Source organism: Poecilia formosa, unplaced genomic scaffold, assembly GCF_000485575.1.
Source record: "Poecilia formosa unplaced genomic scaffold, Poecilia_formosa-5.1.2 Scaffold117, whole genome shotgun sequence".
Lineage (NCBI taxonomy): Eukaryota > Metazoa > Chordata > Actinopteri > Cyprinodontiformes > Poeciliidae > Poecilia > Poecilia formosa.
In genome coordinates this window covers 836,708-859,276 of record NW_006800056.1, presented here as the reverse complement: position 1 = coordinate 859,276, position 22,569 = coordinate 836,708, and the positions used below count along the sequence as shown (strand labels likewise).

The window sequence follows — 22,569 nt, the reverse complement described above, 5'->3', positions numbered from 1 at the left end:
AAATAAACATTGTTTATGTCAGCCCATTTATAGACACCAATATGTTAAAATGAATAACTTTGGCCGGTAAATTGTGAATCCCTGCTAAAAGTCTGGTTTGTCTGTTTGAAGGTGAAAAACTTTGCTGCTGCTGCAGCATCGTTCTGCTGCTGTTTACTGAGCTCTCCCAGATACTGCAGCAGAGGTGACATTGGCAGGTTTAACAGAAACAACAGGCTCAATCTACTGAGCAGTGCTTGACAGATTGTCATTCCTCTATTTCTATTTCTATAAATACTGTCTTGTGTCCTCATCCAAACCCTCAATTTTTCCATCTTCTTCTCTCCCACCGCCTGCGTTGCTCTTGACAGTCGCGGTAGACGAGCCTCACGTACATCGGCTCTGCGTCAGCCTCTGATCTATAGCTCAGACTTGTGCCATAATCCCATTACAGGCCATTAAGCAAAGCATCTTAAACTGATCCCCCCTCCTTCGAATGTGGGGAGAGGTTGGTCGTCTTCCCCTCTAACAGGACGCAGGGGGAGCAGAGGGAGGAAGGGGATCGAGATGTTGCTGCTTTAGAGTCACATGACTTATTTGTGTCTGTTGCGGAGAGTACAGGCAGCTGGCCAAAGTCATCCCTCCCTCCTCGACTCCCTTTTTCTCCTTCAAACACATGCATTGCACAGCACACTGCAGCCGAGCCGCAGCGTCAGGATGCATGCGTGTTGACTGAATGTTTTGTTTGGGCAGTAGCATCCGCTGTCACTAACCATGTCCCTCCTGTGTTGCTTCTCCCTCAGGGACTATGGATCCAAGCGCAAGTCGGGTAAGTCACCTGCTTTTCTTCAACCAAACCTGATGTTTTTCTCTGCTTTGCTGCGACGGTGTTTTGCTCCTGGAGGAGCATGGTGCTGCATGACGTGTGAGCTGTCAGTCCGTGTCAGTCTATGGTTTATTTACAGTCCCACTGCAGGACGCTGACTGGCTGTCGGTTCTGGTGGGGGCTGGGTCCATAACGCTGACAGTCCCTTCTGGTCCAAGATTTTACAGCATGGGGTTATTGAGAGCCAAAAGTGTTAAAGACAACATAATAAAGACATAAATATTGTTTGCATGTGTCATAGCTAAATTGCTTTATCCATGATTAATAAAATGTGTTAAAAATTTTATGAATACATAATTAGTTTGGAAATCCTTCAAACTGCATTTCAAATTTCTACATTGTATACAATTGTTTTTTTTAAAGTTTAATTACTTTATGTAATAAAATATACATATTTAATACTGTTTAAATATATGTTCAGTTACATATTATTAATGTATTTATTTTAATAAGCTTTGACACATTTAAGTAATTATTTTTTATTGAATTGAGACACTTTTGGGCCTCCATACAGGGTGTGGTTTAGGGACGTGTTTGGTTCGGTTCTGCTGTGAGGAAGCATTACTCTTGGGTTTGGATCTTGGGAGAAACAGTTTGTTCTCTTTCTGCTGGAGTTCAGCTCACAGCCTTTTATTTGATAATTCAGCGTTTTAGCAGCTCTGTGGTTGAATTTACAAACGGCTGACCCAGATCTGCATTTTCACCAAAGTCTTTCAGCTTTGGGACAACTCACTGTGATTTGCAGCATTATCGCTGTCATGTTTGCTTTAAGCCACAAAAGCCAAAACAAGGAAAACAGCCGTGTTGTTTGACTGAATGACCATTCATCCAGTCCCCTCTGAAGGATCTTTTGCACATTAGGCCTCTTAACAATGTCATGGCTCTTAAAGAGTATTAGCCAGAAAGCAGCTGCTTCACAAAAGCTTCTGGACGTCTGGTGGACGATTACAGTCAATGTGTTTTGGATGTCTGCTTTTAAAAGAGCAGATTATAAAATTATTGATTAGCTAACTCAGGAAATAATTTGTGCTTAATAAATGACTCAATTGTCCTCATGTTGTTTGCTTTAAAGAACTTTGATATTTTAGGTTCCATCGGGGTTTTATGATGTGATTGGTTGAAAGCTGCAACCTGTTGATTTAGATCTTATCCTCTTATGAAATGACTGTAGTCAGAAATGTTTGATTAACCAAACTAAAGACGAAAACATGGCCTTCTTGAATAAGAGGAGGGAGGAAGAGCCATCTACCAGCCTCTTTATTAGGCACAGCTCACTGACACTGGCTGGGACCCACTTCAGGCTTCAGGGTTGTCTGATTTTTCGCAGCAAACAGAAGATTCAGAAACATTGCTCTGACCTACATGACCATCAAGGGCTTGACATGGTCAGCAACAATATCCAGTTTGGCTGTGATGTTGATGCTGGGAGTCCCAAATTGTGCCATGAAAGTATTCCCATACCCTGCAAGGATCAGATGACTAAGTCTGTTCAGTACAGACGAGTTGAAGCTATCTAGGTATGTTTAGCACTGCTAACTACAAAGTGAGTTATGCTAACCATAAAGGCCTAATCATAAACATTAGTTATGCTAATGCTAAATGCTACACCAATACAGTGTTTACTAGAAGCTAATGCTAAAGCACTAGCCTCAATTCAAATAATCTGTTCTTGAAAGACTATTAGTGCATTAGTGGAAATGTGCCCACCACTGTTTATGTCACAAATACAGCTGTTCTTTATTTGATGTAAAAGAGAAATTATGTTGCTAAGAACAACAAAACAACTATAGCGAAAGCTAGCCAAAAGAAACTTACGAAAAAGTTAGCAAAAGCACAAATGTGATATTAGCACATTAGCTAAAGTTAGTTATTAATATTATTAATTGTAATAATACAGCTTCATGTTATGTCCTTTGACTGAACTTCAGTAGAAATTTTTGGTTTATTTTATACGGAGAAATTCAGTTCAGATTTTAATACTGACCCGATTCGAATGCTGATTTAAAATGATGGTCTCTAGATGTCAGCTGTGTGTTTTCCCCACCGGGTCAGGCCCGGGTCCTGTCTTCCTCTGCAGAGTGCAGACGGAGCCCGTCCTCCCCCATGTGGGAGTCAGATCTGCAGGACTGGAGGAGGCTGCTGCCTGCGCTGCAGAGGCCACAGGGGTTGATGCTGTCAGACAGGCCCGACGTTGTTTACGTGGCATGGCGGATAAAGTTTCAGGCTGACGTCGGAACGGCCAGCCGTGTCGAAGGAGCAGGAAGGAGGGCCTTGTTCCTCGGTGTGTGTTGGTGCTTTATAAGTGTAGGAGAAACGGCTGGGGGGCAGATGTGTTTACAGACCTGTTAAACTGTCACCGCTCGTTTGGATCGTGGAGTCGGGTGGCATCAGGATCCTCTTTGTCAAACCTTCAACATGCACACCTCCCATTAGGAACCCATAAAGCCTTTATTATTTAACATAGCATTGAGCTCTTAACTGGAGTAAATGCTATTCGGTCACAGTAGTGATTTACAAAGCAGTGAAGTTGGGACTTTAGCGCCACGTTGCTGGTGTGTTTACGTAGTGGAGACTCAGGCGTGTTCCAGTGAAATATGGAGGAGGCGAGGAAATGCGAGGGTGCTCATTGTGGAGCAGACACGGTTTGGGCTGGGGTAGAAACTCGGCCTGTGGCAGAAATCCACACCACATTCCCATCCTGGACCTGGAACCATCCATCATGGCTAACAACTTTATTCATCCAACACTTTTCAACCCAACATTCTGGATAAAACGGATCAAACTGTTAGCAACAGGCTCAGAGAAGAATAGTTAAAAAACAGGTTATAAATTAATGAAATCTGAATTCTTTAAATTAAAATGAAGGTTATGGAGTTGGGAGTACTTACATTTTTTAAATTCTAAATATAAATGTTACAGGAAAAAGGAGACGCTTGTGAGAAACTGCAAACTGGATACTTTGTGGCTTTATTTAAACAATTTCTAACAATTAAAAAAAAGACAGATTTGTGGAATTCAAAGATTTATCAACTGATTATATGTCTGCAGCTCCTCCAGAGTTACTGCAGGCTAAAGGTTTCCTCTGCCCACCTGGGGACGTATTTGGATTCCCCGGTAACTGTTGCCAGGGGCAGGGATGCTTTGGTTTCCCTCTTGGATGTGTTACCTTCATGGCCTGACCTCATGGTTTTGCAGCTACTGCAGCTCCTCCTCCTCCTCCTCCCTCCTCCTCCTCCTCCTCCTCTTCCTCCTCCTCCTCCTCCTCCTCCTCCTCCTCTTCCTCCTCCTCCTCCTCCTCATTTGCACACAAATGTCATTTGTCTTCTGACTTTCATTGCAGATAAATTGCTTCACTTCTTGTTTCTCTTCTTGATAAACTTTGTGTCAATACTCAGCTTCTGTTAGCGCTTTGACATTGTCCGTATCCTTCTTGTGCGATTATCTTCTGTTTGTTTGCTTTTGACAAATCGATAACTGTTTGCTGTACATCTCAATCTGTGTGCATTATGTCATGCACCGGCCTGACTGAGTGTCCATGAGCAGTGGCAGCAGGATTGGAGCTGATGGATTTCTGTCAAAGTCACAACGCTCTTCTGTTTCTGCTTCTCTCTGAAGCTGCACAGTTCAGGATTAACTGCAAGGATTGTTGACAGTTTTGCATAAAACACATGAAAAAGTGACATTATATGAACTTGCTTCCAGATATTATTTTTGAAAGCATTTTCAAAGGTTGAACAAATCCTTGAAAAAATGAATCTATTTGTGAAACAATTAAACCTTAAAAATTCTCAAGGTGAAAAACTGAGAAGAAAATGATTAAAAATATGGATGTTTTAAATATGATTAAGATAACTGCCATGTTTCTAGAAATCAAATTAAAAACTGTCAAGACATTCAGCAGAAAGAAAAATCAAAGGAAGTTAAACTGATGATTTGGGCCAGCAAAGATAATTCATATTTTCAAAACAAACCTGATTAACTTTTATACCTCAAAGTGACAGAAAACAACACATCGCCCGTTTCTCCTCTACTAATCTGTTCTACTCAGTCGAAAAACTCCGTCCTACTGTGTTTGCAGCATTTAAAGTATCTGATGTGTTAAATAAATGTGCTAATAATAAATTTTTCCTGTGTTAAAACTAATTTTTCTGTCTATATAGAGATGAACATTTATGCATGTTTTATCATCATTAAGCTTCAATAAAACAGTCAGAATAACAACTTATCAACAGTTTCATAAGATATTAAAGTTTGAAGAAGGTTTCCCGCTGGAATCCTATTTCTGTTTATTTTCCAGGACAAAATGGGAAAAAACCCATCAAAGTTTAAAAAATTAAATCCTATAAAATAATAATAAAAAGATTTTTCTGATATAAAAATAAACAAAAGTGAACATAATGTTGGTACACAATTTTAACTCTGGATCATTTTTAGTGGCCTTTGTTTAGTGAATGTCATTTAGAGAAATATTGACTCATTTTGACAAAACTCTTTTTCAGCTCAACAACCATCAAAGCAAACTATAATATTTGGAAGATCATATTATGATGACATGTGGAATATGAGGTTTTTTGGGCTAAACCCTAAAAGTCTGGCTGACAGCAGTTCAAATGCCAAACCTGCTGTTTGTGTTAATTAAATGCTTTAATATGTTTTAATGTCAAACATTCTTTATTCTAATGCATTTATTAGATTTTAATTGATTAAATGTTACTGACAAACTGTAGAATCTTGTTGTTGGAGCTCCACTGGGATAAGTTACAGATTTAGGTTCTACTTAAACAGAGACTTGATGTTAAAGTTTGTATTTATCGTCTGTATTTGGGTAAATTTCCACACAGTAGCAGAACATTTGGGTCAGAGCTGCTTCTTCTTGTTAGTGTCTTCATCACAAACCTGTGAAGAATTAAACCTCCTGTGTTTGTGGATGAGGCAGGTTGACAGCGGTAAAATAAATCCTAGTGTGTTGACAGAACGGCTGCAGATCCAGATTTGACCCTTGCTGACCTGGAACCAGCGTGTTTCTGTCGCTCTGGGTGATGATGAGTTTGGCTTTCGTTGTCTCACATCAACGCAGGAGCTGTTGGCCCAGCAGATTCTGCTGCAACTTCATTTAGGATTCACTTAATTTTTTTAAATATATTATATTTCATTTACCTGCGTGCAATGAAAGATAATCTGCTGCTCAAAGCTGCAAAAATTTCAGTTTGATTTAAAGTAAACAGAAACATTCATACTGTTAATAAATTTAAATTTAAGTCAGAAAAAAAATGCATATAATAACAAACATGTGAAATAAATATATTCTGTACAAATTAAATCCTGCAATAATCCTCATCTGGATGAAGATTATATATTTTATTCTTGTTTTAACTTTTTAAATGTTGTTAAATATGGGTGTAGGATTTTTAACACCCTTCTTCATTTATTATTTACTTTTACAGCCAGAAAAACACATTTGTCTGTTATTTTTCATAACCTTGTGCAGCTTGTTATTGTATTTTTTTTACTATTATTTTTCTTGCTTTTCAGACAGGAAGTCTTGCTTATTTGCATCATGTGATTGCCATGAAAATATCACTGCAGAGTTTAAAACATGCATGTGAGAAATCAACAATAATGGTCAAAATGACGTCTTTGCCAAAATTTTGGACAAATGAAACTCTAAGATATGGATGGGACTCGATAGGTTATAAGATATAATGATTTAACCCATAAATAACATGATAAAAATGTTGTCATTTCAAAGAAATAATTTCATATTTCTTATAAATCGTACAGTGGACCACAAACACTTGAAGCCTCCTCTAAAACCAAATATACCTAAATATGAATTCATACACGCTGCAGAAGCCATCCTGGCTCTTTGGCAGCAGCTAACATCCATCCAGGCTGTAGTGTGTCGAGACACGCTGCACTTAAATGTTTCTGCTTCCCAAACTACATCTAATATATTTTAGATAAGTTTCATAAAAATACCTGTACACGTAATCAATTACCAATTGGCACTTGACTTTGAAATGCCTCGCTGCTGAAATGTGCTATACAAATAAAATTTGATTGATTGATCAGTATTAACACTGAATATGGATATCAGCCCATATCGGTACCTCTCTGATCCGAATCGGTAATATAAATCAAAGTGGCCGATATTAACAATCAAATAGATTAATCCACAAATACATGTATAGAAATTAAGGGGATTTTTTTGAACATCAGGTCTTGCCTGTGGTGCTGTTGATGTATTTCCATGCTGAACAATGCATGTGCATTGGGATCCAGACTGAAGCTCACATTGTTCCACCAAAACAGGATTTTTATCTGCAACTTCATGATTTTAATTTACTTATTTTAACCTCTAACGTTGGTATTGCAGTTTCCTGAGCTGCACTTTTTGGACTCTTTTAGATACAAGAACTTTAACCTTCGTACAGATACTCCAATAAAATCTCATCCAGCTTGTATTTCTTCTCCTTACTTTAGTGCTTAATTTCTATCAACATTCAGGAAAAGATGACCATCAGGCAGACGCTCAGAACAACCTGATTTCTGCCTGATCTGTACCAAACTCATTCCTCCACCTCCTCTGTGTGGCTCCTGGTGAAGGAAATTTAATTTCCTGGCTGGCGGCTCCTGTTGTTTGGCGACACTGGGTGGCTGGTCATACCGGAGCTCCTCTGGCATTCCAGGAGTGATGAGAGAAATGTAGAAAGAGATGCTGGAAAGGTCATGTTGGAACAGTGTGAAAATGGGAGCTGAGGGTTATTGTGGTTAGACGCCCTTCATCCATTCGTCCATCACGCCCTGATGAGTTGGGCCAGACTCTGGATCCAACTCTGATTTATCTCTGCTCACTGTTGCTTCTGTCTTGCTGTGACGCTAAATAATTTCTTTCCCTCTTTCTCTCCTCTTCTGCTCCTCCTTCTCTTTGTCTGCAGTGTGGATGTACGGCTTTACAGACAGCCCGAGGAAAGAGGCCTCAGGTAGCCTTGTGTGTGTGTCTTTGTCAACATGTTCAATATGCATGTGCTATGAGAGCTGCGCCACGTTTGTTTGTTCTTCTTCACACCTTGGCTCTCTCTGGACATCTGCTTTGCATGTCCCATCTGCTCAGAATCAGGCTCTCTGTCTTCCTGCATGCTGTTCTTCCATCCAGGAGAAACCTGCCTGGTGAGACAGCTGGATGTAGAGCCAGAGCCAGAACGAGGACTGCAGCAGGGATGCATGTAGCATACCAAGAGCTTTCAGTCCGTCGCTTTGTATTTGGTCGCTTCCCTTGACCTCATGCACGTCTATATGATTCTGTACAGGAAGTGAAAAGAAAAGCATTTCTCTTTCCTTGTGTTAGAGGGAGTTGTCAGCCACAGTCGGCTGCAAATATCTAAAATCAGCAAATACTTCAGACCCCCTCAAAACACTTAGATCTGCCTATTTCATCACTCCAAACAACAAATATAACTTAGTATTAGTAATGGGACTCTGTTATAATGTTTAATCAAGTTAATTGTAGGGACTTTAATTAGTTGGAATTAATCACATTTTAATCAGAAATGTTATACTGACAAAATAAGCAACATTTTCAATTCAAAAACCCCTTTTGCTGCTTAATTATTGAAAAAATAGACATATAAGTTCTACAATAAATATGTTTATTGTTTTCAATCTGTTATTTAGTTTATTCAGTCATCAGATTTGTGCAAAGTGTTATTCTGTCCATTTGACTTTCCAGTGTTTCAGAAACCTCTGATCATTCATGGAGCTTCTGTGTAAATGTGGCCTGTGGACGCCGACATTAGCATTAGCTGCTACATGGTTAGCATTGAGATGCTATTTTAGCTTCGCTGATAGGGTCAGAGCCGTGTGTGTCAGCTTTACAGGCATGATAGAAATGAACATGTAAAGATTTCTGCCTGGAACATTTCAGAAGAAAAAAAAAACACTGTAGGAAAGAAACTGCAAGTATCCGTGGATACTGAACCATGACTATTCAGGGATCCACTACTGTTCTGTGTTCTTGCCATCTGTGATCGTCTCCTACTGTTTTGTTGTTCTAATCTGCAAATTATCACAATACATTAGCGTGGTTCTATTTTGTACAACAGTTCCTCGTAGAGACGTGGCTGAAGTCTCTTTTTGCAAATTCAATGACGCTAAATAAACACTTTAGCTTCTCTTCAGAAATGGTTCATTTTGAAGTAAAGCTTAATATAAATATAAAAAGCATTACTTGAGATACTGGCTTTGCTGTAATTATGTTTACATGAGCTGCAGTTAGAATATTTCTTTCCTGTTTTCCATGTTACAAAGCATGTTCATTGTGCCACCCTCCCCTTTTATATGTTGAAACCGTGAAAATATGTATTACTTGGACTAGTCCCCTGCCCTGGTAGTGAGTCCTCCTGTCTGTCCATGCTCGCCCTGCTCTGCTCCGACTCTCTGCAGATGAAGATATTTACTGCAGCCAGGCTGTGTGTGTCCTCATCTGCACACGAGTTAACAGAGGTTTGGCAAACTCCAAGTAGTTCATGCTTAATGTTGCTTATTCCAGATATGTCCTGATCATTAAAGCCTGCTGGCATGCATTATTCAGAGTGAAGCTTGTAGTGGAATATTGTTGGGAATCTAAGCTACCCAACAACAACAAACTTTCATTTCAAGGCTCTAATTAAAGTAATTATTTACAGCTTGGCAGAAACCTTTGCATGCGCCTGTAAATTTACCAAAACGCGGAATGTTAGAAGATTTTATGGTTCATGTAAGTTCTAAAAAAGGCATTTTTTTATTATTACTGTAACATAAAGCATGTAAACAGTTGGATATGTGCTTCGTTTTATCCTCAGGCTTTAACTTAATTTCCACCAGCTTCGCCGCCTGATCTTTACTTCATCATTTATGTTAAAATTTTTAAAGAAAACAGAGAAACTCTCAGCCTCACCCAGTGGGGAAGTAAAGTTATGGGCTGTTCTTATTCCCTGCCAGCTCACTTGACATTTAGAGATGCTTAATTATATTTTAAAGCACTGTGCATGGAGCTTTTATGTGATTCATCCACTTTCCCAGGCCTACTTTGCTCCAATCTGGTCTTTTATTCAAACACTGAACAATAAAGAATTATTGCTTACTGCTCTATAATATTTTCTGAACACTTTCGAAAAGAAAGAAATCATTTCCAGACAAAAAGCAAATGTTAAAAATCCCTTGGAAATGATTGTTTATCACCATGAACTCCCTGAAAGTCATTTCCTGCTGACTGGTCGGATTTGTTTGAGCTTGAGTTGAGATGAAAAAAACTGAAACAAAAAATATTTCAGAAAAAACTAAGACTATAGTGTCAGCTATGCATTTATCTACCTGGTAATAAAATTGCAAAAAACAAGCAAACTAAATAAAGTAATCGGTTATTAAAGTTCCATAAATTTCCTCTGGAATTTTTTTTTAAATTCAGCCTTCAAATTAAGAAAAGTTCTGCAGAAGGAAAAAGTTAAATTAAGAAAATTATTTATTTTTAATATGTAATAAAATCACCAAAGCTAAAATTGTTAATAGCACTAAAAATTCATTTAAATAAATATAAATGAAGCATTTTTTTATACTTCACATTTTTAAATTCTGTGCCCAGGAACATCTGATTAGTAATTCATGAGTTTCTGGTTCCCCGGGGGATGAATATGACATGACGCGGGTCCATTTCCTGCCATTAGGTGGATGAGCTGGATGGTAAAAACGCTCTCTGCAGCAAAGTGTGGCGTCTTGGAGTCACAGATTCTCCTAAATCTGTTCATCTGCCCGTTTGGCATGTCAGGAACAAAGGGAAAAGCCGTTTCTGTCCTGGATCTCAACTGGAGCTGTGTGCATTGATGACATTCAGGTTTTTCTTGACTTGCGCTCCAAGTGCGTCTGGCAGGAATAAAAAGATAGATATGTGGAAAAGCCCCTCATACTCACTGTTAAGAACAGTGGAGGTTCTGTGATGCTGTGGGCTTGTTTTTTATTCCAAAGATCCTGAAAACCTTGTTGGAGGGAACTAAACTGAAATGAAGTCATGATTTCAGCAGGATAACGATCCAAAATATATCTTAACACAGAAACAGAAAGATCAACCTTCTTCCAAGGCCTGACTCCAACAGAAACCCTGAGCAGAGCAGCAGGGAGGGTAAAACGAAACCCCTCCCAGCTGAAGAACAGAAGAACGGTCACATGTTACCACTGTTTATGCTCAAACTCTATGAAATGTGGTAGAAAATATTAAGAGCAGTCTCCTTCATCAGTCTTCTGCTTTAGTTTTGGTTCACCAAGTTTGAAAACCTTTCCTGACTCCTCAGTCATGTGTAGCATAGTCTGGAATGCCATGAGCTGATGATAACTGAGTTAATGAATGAAATATGACTGTAACGAACCAGACAAGTGATCTGCAAATCCAACTGAGCACAGAGTTCTATACAGGGTTTTATTAGAAATCTGCAGCTGGTAAGAGTCTGGAAATCTCCACTGAAAATACATAGACTCAAACGAGAAGGAACTCGAGATTGATGAGCGATCCTTAATCCGAGAGGAGCTCCACCAAGGGCTTGTTAGTGTGCAGATCCAAACGAATGAGATCAATTTAGCAACTGAAAAACTCCTCTTGTGTCTTCCTGCACACTGAAGTGCTGAAAACACTCAGGAGGAACATCAGGAAGCGGCGGACAAGGCAGGTGACGTCACAAGACGCTGCTGAGAGTCGGAGTCCCAGATTGATCAGATTCAAAACACAAATTTGAGTTTACGGTTGGAGACAAACTCCATAAGGGTGACGGTCAATAGCCTGTACTGGGTTTCAAATATTCATTTTAAATTAATATTTTCCATCCCTTAAACTTTATAGCCTTAAAGTTTTTGAGCAACGTTGGCAGTTTGAGTTTGAACAAATAAAATAACAGTAGAAAACAACTTAAACGCTGCGGCATTAGAGAGAAGGAAATTGGAAAACAAAGTGTCCAAGCTCCATCTAAACACTCTCCCTTTTGGTTTCACACAAACATGGACCCAGCCTCCTTTTCCTCCCCGGGTCTCTGTGCCTTTCCCTGGTCCACTCATATGTTTCTATTTAAGGCCAGCAGTGCTGACTGCTATGATTGGTGTGTTCACCTCCCCCCGTCCCCCTCAGACTGCCTGTCCAACGGCTGGCTCCCAGAGGCGGTGGAGGGGAGGCTTTTCCTCTCAACCACTGTTGATTTTCCACAGGGAAACTTCACCGTTCTTCCACTCATTCGCTCCCCACTCTTCTTCCGCTCCTCTGTTTTTTATCCTTTTCCTTTTGGATTTGCCGGTTTGCTTCACTTATGGATCTTCTGTAGGTGGAAGATGAAGATTCTGCAAACATTTCTCTTTCCGTCCCTGTTTTGGGTCTGACTCCTTCCGATGCTGCTCAGTTGTTGTCTCTGGAACAGCTGTATGGCCAGACGTTTGGGACGATGCAGCCGATTTAGGAGGTTGTTTTCCGATTGGACTGGGCGGCGTAGCGGCGGGGAGTTGGGGTCGGCTGATGGCCACACACCGGGTGCCCGGCAGGGGCGGCGGTGCGGGTTTAGGGTGCAGCGGGCATTCGCGGGGCGCCACGGCCGGCAGGTGGCTGACAGCCTGTTTCTTCCCCTCAGGGATTGACAGCTCAGAGCCCATGGTGCTGGAGCAGTACGTGGCCGTGGCCAACTACGAGAGGCAGGAGAACTCTGAGATCAACCTCAAGGCTGGCGAGACGGTGGATGTGATCGAGAAGAGTGAAAGTGGTGAGTCCATCTGTGTTTTCCTTAAATCTCAAAACCTCTAACCATCAGAACTCTGCCTATCAACTGTTTTCATGGTTATAAATTAGTTTTAAAGATGAACGCTGTCTGAGACTTGATGTTTCTTCCTGTTAAACATAGAAGCATAAACGCTCATATGAAGTTATGCACACTCAGCACCTTCCCAGCCTCTGCTTTTCCTCTCTGCTTTGTTTGGAGGAACCTCATATTCAGCCTCTCTTCTGCTTCTCTCTCTCTCAACCTCCTGGCTGCGGGGGCTCGGCTCCACCAGGGGGCGCTGTTGGCTGGCTCAGGTCTATAAGTATGGAGGAAAGACGTGTGAAAGGGGGAAGGCTTTTAAAGTTAATGAGAAGTGCATGTCATATTAGCAATTAGCCCGATTATCATCAATGCTTAATGTGAACTGCGGTTTCTTTGCTTTACTTAGAGAATCTGCATCTACATCTCCTGTGACGTTACCAAAGAACTGGCAACATTAACCTGATCCAGTTTGCTTTATGAAAGCTGAAATATAGCAAATCAAGTTTACTGTAAAAGTATCAGCCTTCCTGTTATCTGTTAAAGTTGGCTCTGGGTCAGTTCGCCTTTTCGTTAGCTGGATGAAACTTCCTCATAGGACGAGCAAGTTCACATTTATCCACAGTATTCTTTTAAATTCCTTGTTGCCAATTTTGAACTTCCTGTAATTTTGTTTGCATTGTTGCTCATTACAGCTAGCTTTGGGTCTTTTTCCTTTAATAACAGCTTCCACTCTGAAACCTTGTGCTTTGTGTAAGCGCTAACGGGACAGGTTTTGGTGTAATGCATTAACTGACCACTAAAAGATCCAATTTTTGAGACTTGTTACTCAAACTGGTCCAGCTGAACTGAAAATATTCTGATTCTGATCTGCAGATGATTTTTCGATGCATGAAGGACTTTTGATCAGATTCTTAAGGATGTAACTGAAATGACTCTTGCCTGTTACGATGTCACCAGAGGTACATGACTGTTGAAACTTGTTCTAGGAAGATCTTAACTTGATTAAATAACAGTTGAAAGCAAAATAGTAAAATACCTAAAAAATTGGCCCTGCCATGTATTTCTCTTCAAAAGTATTTGAAGTGAGTATTACAGGAAGGTTTGTCTGTCAACTTTAAGATCTGTTACAGGAAATGATCTGCTGCAGTGTGACCTCAGGATAAACATGTTTATGACTGTTTGAAGAATCAAATGTTAACTCTAAAGCACTTTAGGAGTATGAGGTGCATCACGAGGAATTTTCCTCCGTGATTCCACTTCCTCATTTCCAGACCTGACCGCATCTGTTCACCAGTCCCGTCTGAAAGCTGTCCACGTTTATCAGAGCTCTTAGAGCAACCAGAGCAACTCCTGGTTGCCTGGAAGTCTTTTCCAAAAACTGAATTTGTGTGTGTGTTGTCGTCATCTTCTGGGCCAAAGAAGTGGAGCAACGGCATGATGACATCACTAGGAGGCTGTGCCAAGACAAACACTTCTGAAATCTTGTAAAATATCCCACGACCACCTTCCTGCATGCAGGACTTTGCTGCAGCCTTTGGGACTGTGCAGGTTGATTTTCTGACATCTTGACACTCTGGCTCTTAATTACGTTGTATTTTCTCTTAACATCCTTGCCACAAAGAGTCAGAGAAATACCATTCTGCCTTTTAATCCTCTCCAGGACATTCTGCAGGTCGGATCTATTTTTTCCTTGACACATCTTGAAAGCAGATGTTGCATTGCTTCCATATGTTATTATTTATTCCGGTTGTTGTTCTCTCATGCAGATTTGATTTAATATAAAAATAGGTTAACTTAATGGATTGTTGGTGTTTTTTCTGCCTGTATGAGACATTATTGGTTCTGCCAATTGGGATCAAGCTCCTGTTGGGAAAATAAAGTGAAAAAGTAAAGAGTAGTTCACTTCCACCTTGTAGAGGGAGACATAATAGGCACTAAAGATCATTATGAATGAATGGAGAAGACTCATGTTTGCTGGAATCGCTCTTTAGTGAATGTTTTCCAAATAACTCCTAGTTTTTTCCAAAGGTTTCCACCTCTTAGTGTCTGGACAGACAACTGGAGAAAATCTATCTGCATATGTGACCAGTTAAATATGATTAAAGGAAGGCAGTGACGTTCCAGAGATGATAATCAGCGGGCAGTTTGGTTCATCCGGACTTCATTATGATGAAAGTTTTTAACATCTAAAGTTGTTTGTTTTAGTTACTACCATTGAAACAGTTTAAATCTAGAAGTCCGCTTGTTTTATGAAACGGGTTAGTGAGTTTCATAGTCCATAAAGTGCATATTTATATTTTCAGCTGGGTCAGTTTTATACCCTGTTACTTTCCAAAATAATTCACTGCAGCTTAATAATGTTTGTTAAATGTTAGGTTTTATATTTTGGGTTAACGTAGAGCTATGATGAATGATTCCAGGCAGGCTTTATTGGATGCATCTGTTGTGAAAATGTTCACTTCAGTCACTGCAAACCTGACTCAGTCTTGGAGAAAAAGATCTCTGCTAAAGACGTTCTCCCTGTCAGTGTTGTTAACCACAATGATTTGTGAGTTTACAGTTCTGTTTGTTTATGTCATTCTGCAGCAAATGTAAGAAACCAACCCACTACTCAGGCCATGTGACAGAGCACAAAGTTTATGCAGGGGAAATACCGCGTCTTGTCCAACTTCATTATCCAAAACAAATGGATTATCCAGAAGTGACTCAATGCGAAAGTTTAACTCGCTGTCCAGCCAGAGGAGCAATTTCTCTGGAATATCTTGAAGCTTATTGCTCCGAAGTTCCACATCCACTTTGTCACACTTCCAAACAGATCTGAGCGGTTTTATGTGGAGTTGTACCTCACACACACTGCACTGTGCTGCTGTGTTTCCAGATAAAACCAATCTTCTGTTTATGGAAAATGACAGCATTTCTGTTTCAGTCATAAACCGCCTGCATGGAAGACAGACATCCCTCAGTAACATGGCTGTGATTGTTGAGCTGGTAAAGTGCTGTTGCAGGCAGAGTTGGAGCCAAACGGTTTGGCATCGTTTCCCCACCACATCTTTCCCACAGCCCAGGGGATCTGGTGAGACTGGGAGCACTTATTTTCACCAGCTCTGTGGAGCCTTGACCTCAGTGTGGCAGATCCTCAAGTATGTTCATGAGGAAGCCATGAATACAGATTTTATGGTTTGTTAGAAACTGTGAACGAGACAGCCTTTACCTAATCTTTGCGTTATGTGCTACCTCGTAACATCCTCTTCCAACCTGAAATTGTCCATAAAGACTTTTATGTGCTATAGTTTCAGGTTAGGCTGCCCCCACCCTGGAAGAAAATGAAGAAAACCCAGAGAGTGAACGTTCAGCAAGGATTTAGACCTTGAACTAAAGATGTGGACTGAGTGTAGTTGTGTTTTTCCGTGATGGCAGCAGTCCTGCATGGTTGGCCTGTTTGTTGACAGGACTGGCCACTAAGGTGGCTAGTATAGTGGGACATCTTTAAAAGAGTGAGGCTAGTTGTGACCATGAGCTGTGGTGTAATGTCCCCACCACGTTACTGCCTGTCTGCTTTTCATTTGAATGGAATAGGAAACTACAATGCCTCCTGTCAGTGGACTCAAGGACAGCTGCCCTGCATGTTTCAGTTATTTCCCTGGTTCAAGACATCTGAATCAAATGATGGGTCATCAGCAGAACCTTTGCAGAACTTTCTGACATGCCGTGGAGGTAATCAGACCAAAAGGGAAACCAGAACCCGGTCCATTTAAAGCAGGCCAAATGTGTCAGCTGTGAGTACACACTAAGGCTCATTGTCAGACGTAATGTGTAATTTGTTCAGAGGTTTGCAAGATGTTATTTGGTGGACATCAGGATGATAGCCTGTTATTAGGTTTGGAAAATAAGGGTTCTGTTTAGAAACTGGTGCTGTGTGTTCTCCAAGCTAATAAAAACCAGAGAAGCTGCTTTGTTCTGATCACTTTCGGACTTCAGATGGGTCCAACACACGGAGACTTCCTGGATTAGAAATGCACTTTCTCTGAGTGCTGGGAGCACTGCTTAGGTTGGTGGAACCGGATCCTGGCATTTCCCATTATGACAAGGTGTTTGTTTCAGTAGTTTCATTTACCATCAATAAGACAATTTTATTTATAGCCTAGAGCAGAGGCTGTACTTCATGAGCAGCAAAACCAGGTAAAGAAAAGAAGGGAAAACATGGTATCTATGTCCAAAACAATAAACAACTCCAAGGAGTGTTTTCCTGGAAAGAACAGAGACCCAAACTAAAACCCCTACATTTGGCGACTGGGCCTCAAAACTGATGAAAAAGTGTTTAAATAAAACCGTAAAGGAGCCTCACAGCAGCAGAAACTCCCACACAGCCTCTCCACTCGGAGCCTAAATTCAGCCGTTTAGCGTGACGCTCAGCCATCTCTGGTTAGTGAACCTTCCACCTCCAGCTATCAGCTTTCACTTGTTAGGGCGGCTCAGTGACAGACGTTTTATAAAAACTTAAATCAGGCAGCGAAGCTTCAAACAGGGAAACAACACTTTCATCAGGGAGTCCCAGCTTGGCTCTGAACCAACAAACAGCCTCTGACTTCCTAGGGAGCAACAGAAAACGGTTTGCTGCTGCTCACACGTCCCATTTCATCCTCAAGACAAACTCTGAAGTTGTTGAAACTTTCACTTCCTGGAGCGGTCGAGTTTTTCTGCTTTCATTGAGAACAAAGGTGGTCTAATTTCTCCAGGAATGTGGACAGTTTAGAGAAATATTTCAACAAACTCATCATGCTTATATTGAAGCAGAAGATGTGTTTTAGGGCAGCTGGCAGGACTGGGATTCTTACTCAGAGTTTTGCTTGGAGCCAACCTTCTCCACCCTATTAACAACACTCATACAAGTTTATACATCTAACGGTGGAAATATCCTGCAGATCTAAAATAAAAAAAGGTATTTTCTAATGTTGTGAGCTCCTGCTAGTGGTGCTAGCTCCTGCTAATGTTGTTAGCTCCTGCTAGTGGTGCTAGCTCCTGCTAATGTTGTTAGCTCCTGCTAGTGGTGCTAGCTCTGGTTAATACACCACAAGCCGCCCCCGTTTGTTTGTTTGTTTCCACAGATATCTCATGTTTAACGACACATGAAAACGTTGATGTTTATGTTTGTAGGTTTCAGATCGCTATAATTCACCCATGTCAAAAATATAATGAACATTTAGAACTTTTTAAGTAATTTTGAGCTTTTACATATCACAAACAATGACTTTAGGTTAATAGGAAACAGCACAACATATTTAGGCCAACATGTTCAAATAGTCATGGATCCCTCTGGATCTACAGTGGCTACTTGAAGAACCTTGGATTATATGAGTCACAACATTTATTTTCCATCAGGGCTTATTAAATTATTTTTGAACTGAATTAAATCTGCTTCAAAAAATGTTTTCACTCTAACTCTAAATGCTAACAGACGACTTTTGTGATGGAGACAGAAATGTGGATTTCTGGTTGGGATAAATGTTGACTGTCTGCTTCTGATCTGGAAATATAAAAGTCAAAGTCAGTTTAGGTGAGAGAAGCCTTTCTACACAATAATAAAACAACACTGTGGCTAATTTCACAGCTGGGTTTTGAGCAGCAGTGTTTGCCTCTATCTTCAGTTTATCCTTTGGCTCTTTTCCCTCCAGTTCGCTCTGTAAAGAAAAAAGATGAGCAGGCAGTTTAATGTGCTGCGCTGGAGCGTTACATGGCGTTCCAGCATTCGCTGCTCTCCAGGGGATCTGGTCCTTATTAGAAGCCAAGAGGAAGTAAACACAGTGACAGTCACCTTACAAATGGCCCCATCCCTTCGAACATGGTGGCCGGTCTGACTGGAAAATACTGGAGGACTGAAAGGAGACGGTGCTGAGTAGTTTTTGGATTGGGAATCAGGATGGAAAACTACCTCTATCTTCAGTTTATCAGTTTTTTGAAGCTCCAGCCAAACATCTGCCCCCCCTACCACTGCTTTAATCTCCTTCCCTCTCCAGCTCACCTGTGTTGGTTTTTCTGTCCTCACCCAGTCGACAGAACCTGCCTCCGCCGACCCTCTCCCATGAGAACCGGGCCTGGCGGGCGGCGATAAGCCCTCTCCGCTCAGTTACTGCAGCACCGTGACCTCCACTTTCCCTCTGTGACTGGAAGCTGGCAATTATCGCCTGCCGAGACACAGTGTGGAGAGAAACTTCCAATTAGAGCTTTGTACAGCGAGAAACGCCAATTACAGTCCCCCCGCTGCCTCGTTCCTGAATGTCTGTGCTGTATGTGGGTGACAGTAGGTGTTGCTTCATAACTTCTTATGTATTTTGCTCATTAGTTGTTGAGCGGCTTACAAATTCCTCGGAACCATTCATGTCAGACAAACTAAATAGTTAGGGAAAAGAGCATGCCTACCCTTCCTATCTAGTTGAAGTGAAAAAATGCTTCCAGTTTAGCACCTTGAAACACCTGGACAATAAAAAAAGACCTAACAAGAAACAAGCACTCGTGTTCTGGTTCTGCTGAATGGCACCAATTACAGCTCCGGCTGAAGCCACAAAGCTTTTCTTTGGGATTCCTGAGCCCGTGGACGTGAGAGGACCCCACCAACCATAACAAGGTGTGATCTCCTCAGCCTGTTTAAACAGCCTCCGCCCGGCGGCTCTGCAGCGGGACGTTCATTACCTGAACACCTTTTCTTTGTCTTGTTCATTTTTACAGCTGCGGCGGTGGCGGCTGGGCCCACCAGGTGTCGGCCCGAAAGGCTCGCTTTTTTCACAGCACCTCCAGATAGATTGGCATGTTGAATTTTCAGTGCTGTGGAAAAGTATTTCCCCTGTTACAACCTTCCTTTGTAAGACTTCCATGTTTCAGATCAGAGTCATTTTAAAGAGGGTATTATATAAAATTGGCTTTTTGAGCTTTATATGATGTTTTAATGTTACTCCCTCATCATAAATATTCCTCATGTGTTGCCTGAATTTTTCATGCTTGTTTGAGAAATCCCTGAATCTCCCCTAGCAACCGTTCAGGGATGCCTAAACACTTCCTCTCACAAAGCGCTGTTCCCTCTAGACTAGCAGCAGCAATTAGCAAACACCTGGTGGAACTGCTGAGCTCATAGTCCAAACTACTTCTCAGCCTGACGCTCCTAAGAAGATGGAAAAGCATCATGAAGGAGCATTGTTGAGATTAGGTGCTGAATGTTGAAAAGAGCAGGAGCTTCTTAAAGGGACAGAGACCAATTTCAAGGTCAAATTTCTTTTAAGTATTTTTGGTACACACAGCATTTTTGTAACAACTAAAGGTAACATAGTTACTTGATTATGGTATAAAATGGTTCTGTGTGCCTGGAGAATACACACTATAGACAGATAGAGCTGTGTGCTGTCTTCATGTGTGTGGACTAGTCTTCACACATGAGGACTAGTCCATTTTTCCCAGACCCGGTTGGCCTCCCGGTCTTATTTTCTTACGCTTTATTTCTAAAGCATAAGAAAAGGCAAACAGGAAGGTGATCAAAATTAAACTTTCAAAGCAGAACTCACAGATTTTCACAATAAGAGTTCACTTTTGTACCTTCTTTGTTAATTACAAAAGTTAGGTCAGACTTGAATGTAACTTCCTTGCTGTCCATCTCATTATTTTGTTCAATATTTTATACCAAAGATTAATCTTGATGTTATAAATGAAGTCGTGCAGCATGTGATTGTTTTCCATATGGATTATGATCTTGCTAATATTGCATGTCAGCAGTCCTTTGCAATCGTAGTTTTGCATAGATTAGCATTGTGATGTTTGTGACTTCATATATTCTGTAGCCTAAAGGACCGTCAGGTAGATAAGAAACAGGCATTATTTTTGCATTTTTACCCCTGAACAGTTTCTGAGACAAAAAGCCCAACTCAGTCCCGCTGCATGTGTGGGTCTCTGCATATGCTGAGCCAAGTTTTGCTTTGCTTTAATTGCCTCTGAGTAATTTTCCTCCATCTGGCTGCCAATCTTTGGTCCAGATCTCCTCCTACGGGACAGATTTTCTGTGAAAACTGTAATCTGTCAACAAGGCGCTCACACATGAGGACTAGTCCATTTTTCCCAGACCCGGGCCAGCCGGTTCGTCGGTCTGCCGGTCTGATGGTCCCCCAGTCCACCGACCCATCGGTCCCCTGGTCCACCAGTCCACTGGTCCACCGGTCTACTGGTCCACCATTCGCCACGCTGCCAATCTGTGGCTGCGTTTCTGTCTTTCTTCTCACAGCTGCATGCTTGTGTTGTTCTCCCAACATACATCTGCCAACCATTCTGCCTTTGAGCAATCGGCGGCGGTGCTTCTGGTCCTCATTTATCTGCCTTTATCGAATCCACTTTCTCCAGAGCTGGATTTACAGGCGGCCTGGGTCCTGCCTGTATGTGTGTGTGTGTGTGTGTGTGTGTGTGTGTGTGCGTAATACAGAGGCTGTCTGGCAGCTTCTCTTTGTTTATTTGTATTTGTTAGCAGACAGGTTCATTTGCATTCAGTTTCTATTTTTAGTTTTTAAGGAACACAAGAACAGTATCTATCACATTAACTTTGTTTAAAACATCTGCAGTTTTACTGTAGCTGAGCAGCTTGTTGCGGTTTTATCTTTTCAACAGTTTGACGTGACTTAGCGTGTTTATCTCTGCAGTAGCCTGCGTTGGCCAGCTGAGATGAAGCAGCTGTGATGCTCAGACTTGCCAGGGTTGATGTTGTGCAGGGGCTTCGGTTCTCCGTCTGTGGGAGGAATAGATCGTTCTGCTTCTGACGCAGAGGAGGACGTGAAGAGCTCCAGCTCCTCCTTTTGTTTCTGCAGAACCTGCATATCTCTCTCACAGGTGGCTTCGATTCTTCATATTTTTCTGAAGCTCCATTGAATCGGGCTATAAAAGCCCTAATTTGTTTCATATGAACCAAGCAGCTTTCTCTGCCAGGCAGAGCTTTTATTGCCTGGAGTGTTTGGAAAAAAACTGTTTCATGGATGGAACCAGTAAGAGCCTGATTATGAAATCAAATTAAATAAATAAAAACATGTTAAAATAATTAACTGTACTACAACATTAATAAATGTTTCACAAAATGTTTTAGTAATTTATTTGTTAGACATTTTTTAAAATATGTTAATAAATCATTAAAATGGAGATGCAGATAACACATTGATTTTGATTAATTACACGGATTTGAATGCAATAAACACAAAGTAAAAAAACAAACAAACATTTGTATCATTCAGTTTGTAACTATGGTAACACAACAACCAAACTATGAAGATTATTATTTGCACTTTTACAAAGTAAAATTATTAGTTCCTTTATATTCAAAAGTTAAGCAATTTAAAATTGTTTAATTATCATGAAGCTGTGAAATAATATTCAATAGCATCTTATTCTCTATAAACAAATATTACAATTCTTCATCACTGGTTTGTGTTAAAACTCCATCACATCTGGAGACCCTGAATGTCTGGGAGCCACAAGCAGTTAATTAATTCACCTGTGTGTGTAAAAACATCACTCAACATATTAACACGGAAAACTCATATGAATTGTTAAGCACAGTGGTGGAGGGTGATGATCTGGGCTTGTTTGCAGCTCTTGCAAGTCTTTCAACCATGAACTCTAACAGAGGACCAACAACTGGAGGCCCAAACTGGGTCATTAACAGAACTGTCATTCCTAATGAAGCAGCCAGAAAAGTGAAGGTGTCACAGAGGCCTCATCTTCAGATCTGTAGAATTTAAAATGTAAAAAAGTTTCTGTAAATGAACAACATGTTCATTAAGATGTCATAAAGTAAAAACCTTAATATTCTGACCAAAGTCAGACACATAGTTCTGTCTCCTATGTGCCTTTCTTCTTCTGCTCTCATTATCATGGTAGTTA

General features: G+C 40.8%; 1 protein-coding gene across 8 annotated transcripts in view; it reads left to right on the top strand.

The window, feature by feature from the left end:
* The window catches only part of sh3pxd2aa (SH3 and PX domains 2Aa), a 94,113-nt gene that overhangs the window by 49,762 nt on the left and 21,782 nt on the right, over window positions 1–22,569 (top strand). For 4 of the 8 annotated variants that reach the window (XM_016675584.1, XM_016675590.1, XM_016675587.1 and 1 more), the window contains 3 exons: window positions 783–808; window positions 7,804–7,848; window positions 12,502–12,630. In XM_016675584.1, coding sequence (XP_016531070.1) covers window positions 783–808; window positions 7,804–7,848; window positions 12,502–12,630 — 200 coding nt within the window. The remainder of the gene's footprint in view (window positions 1–782; window positions 809–7,803; window positions 7,849–12,501; window positions 12,631–22,569) is intronic. The other 4 variants (XM_016675589.1, XM_016675588.1, XM_007560605.2 and 1 more) reach the window with 1 other exon arrangement.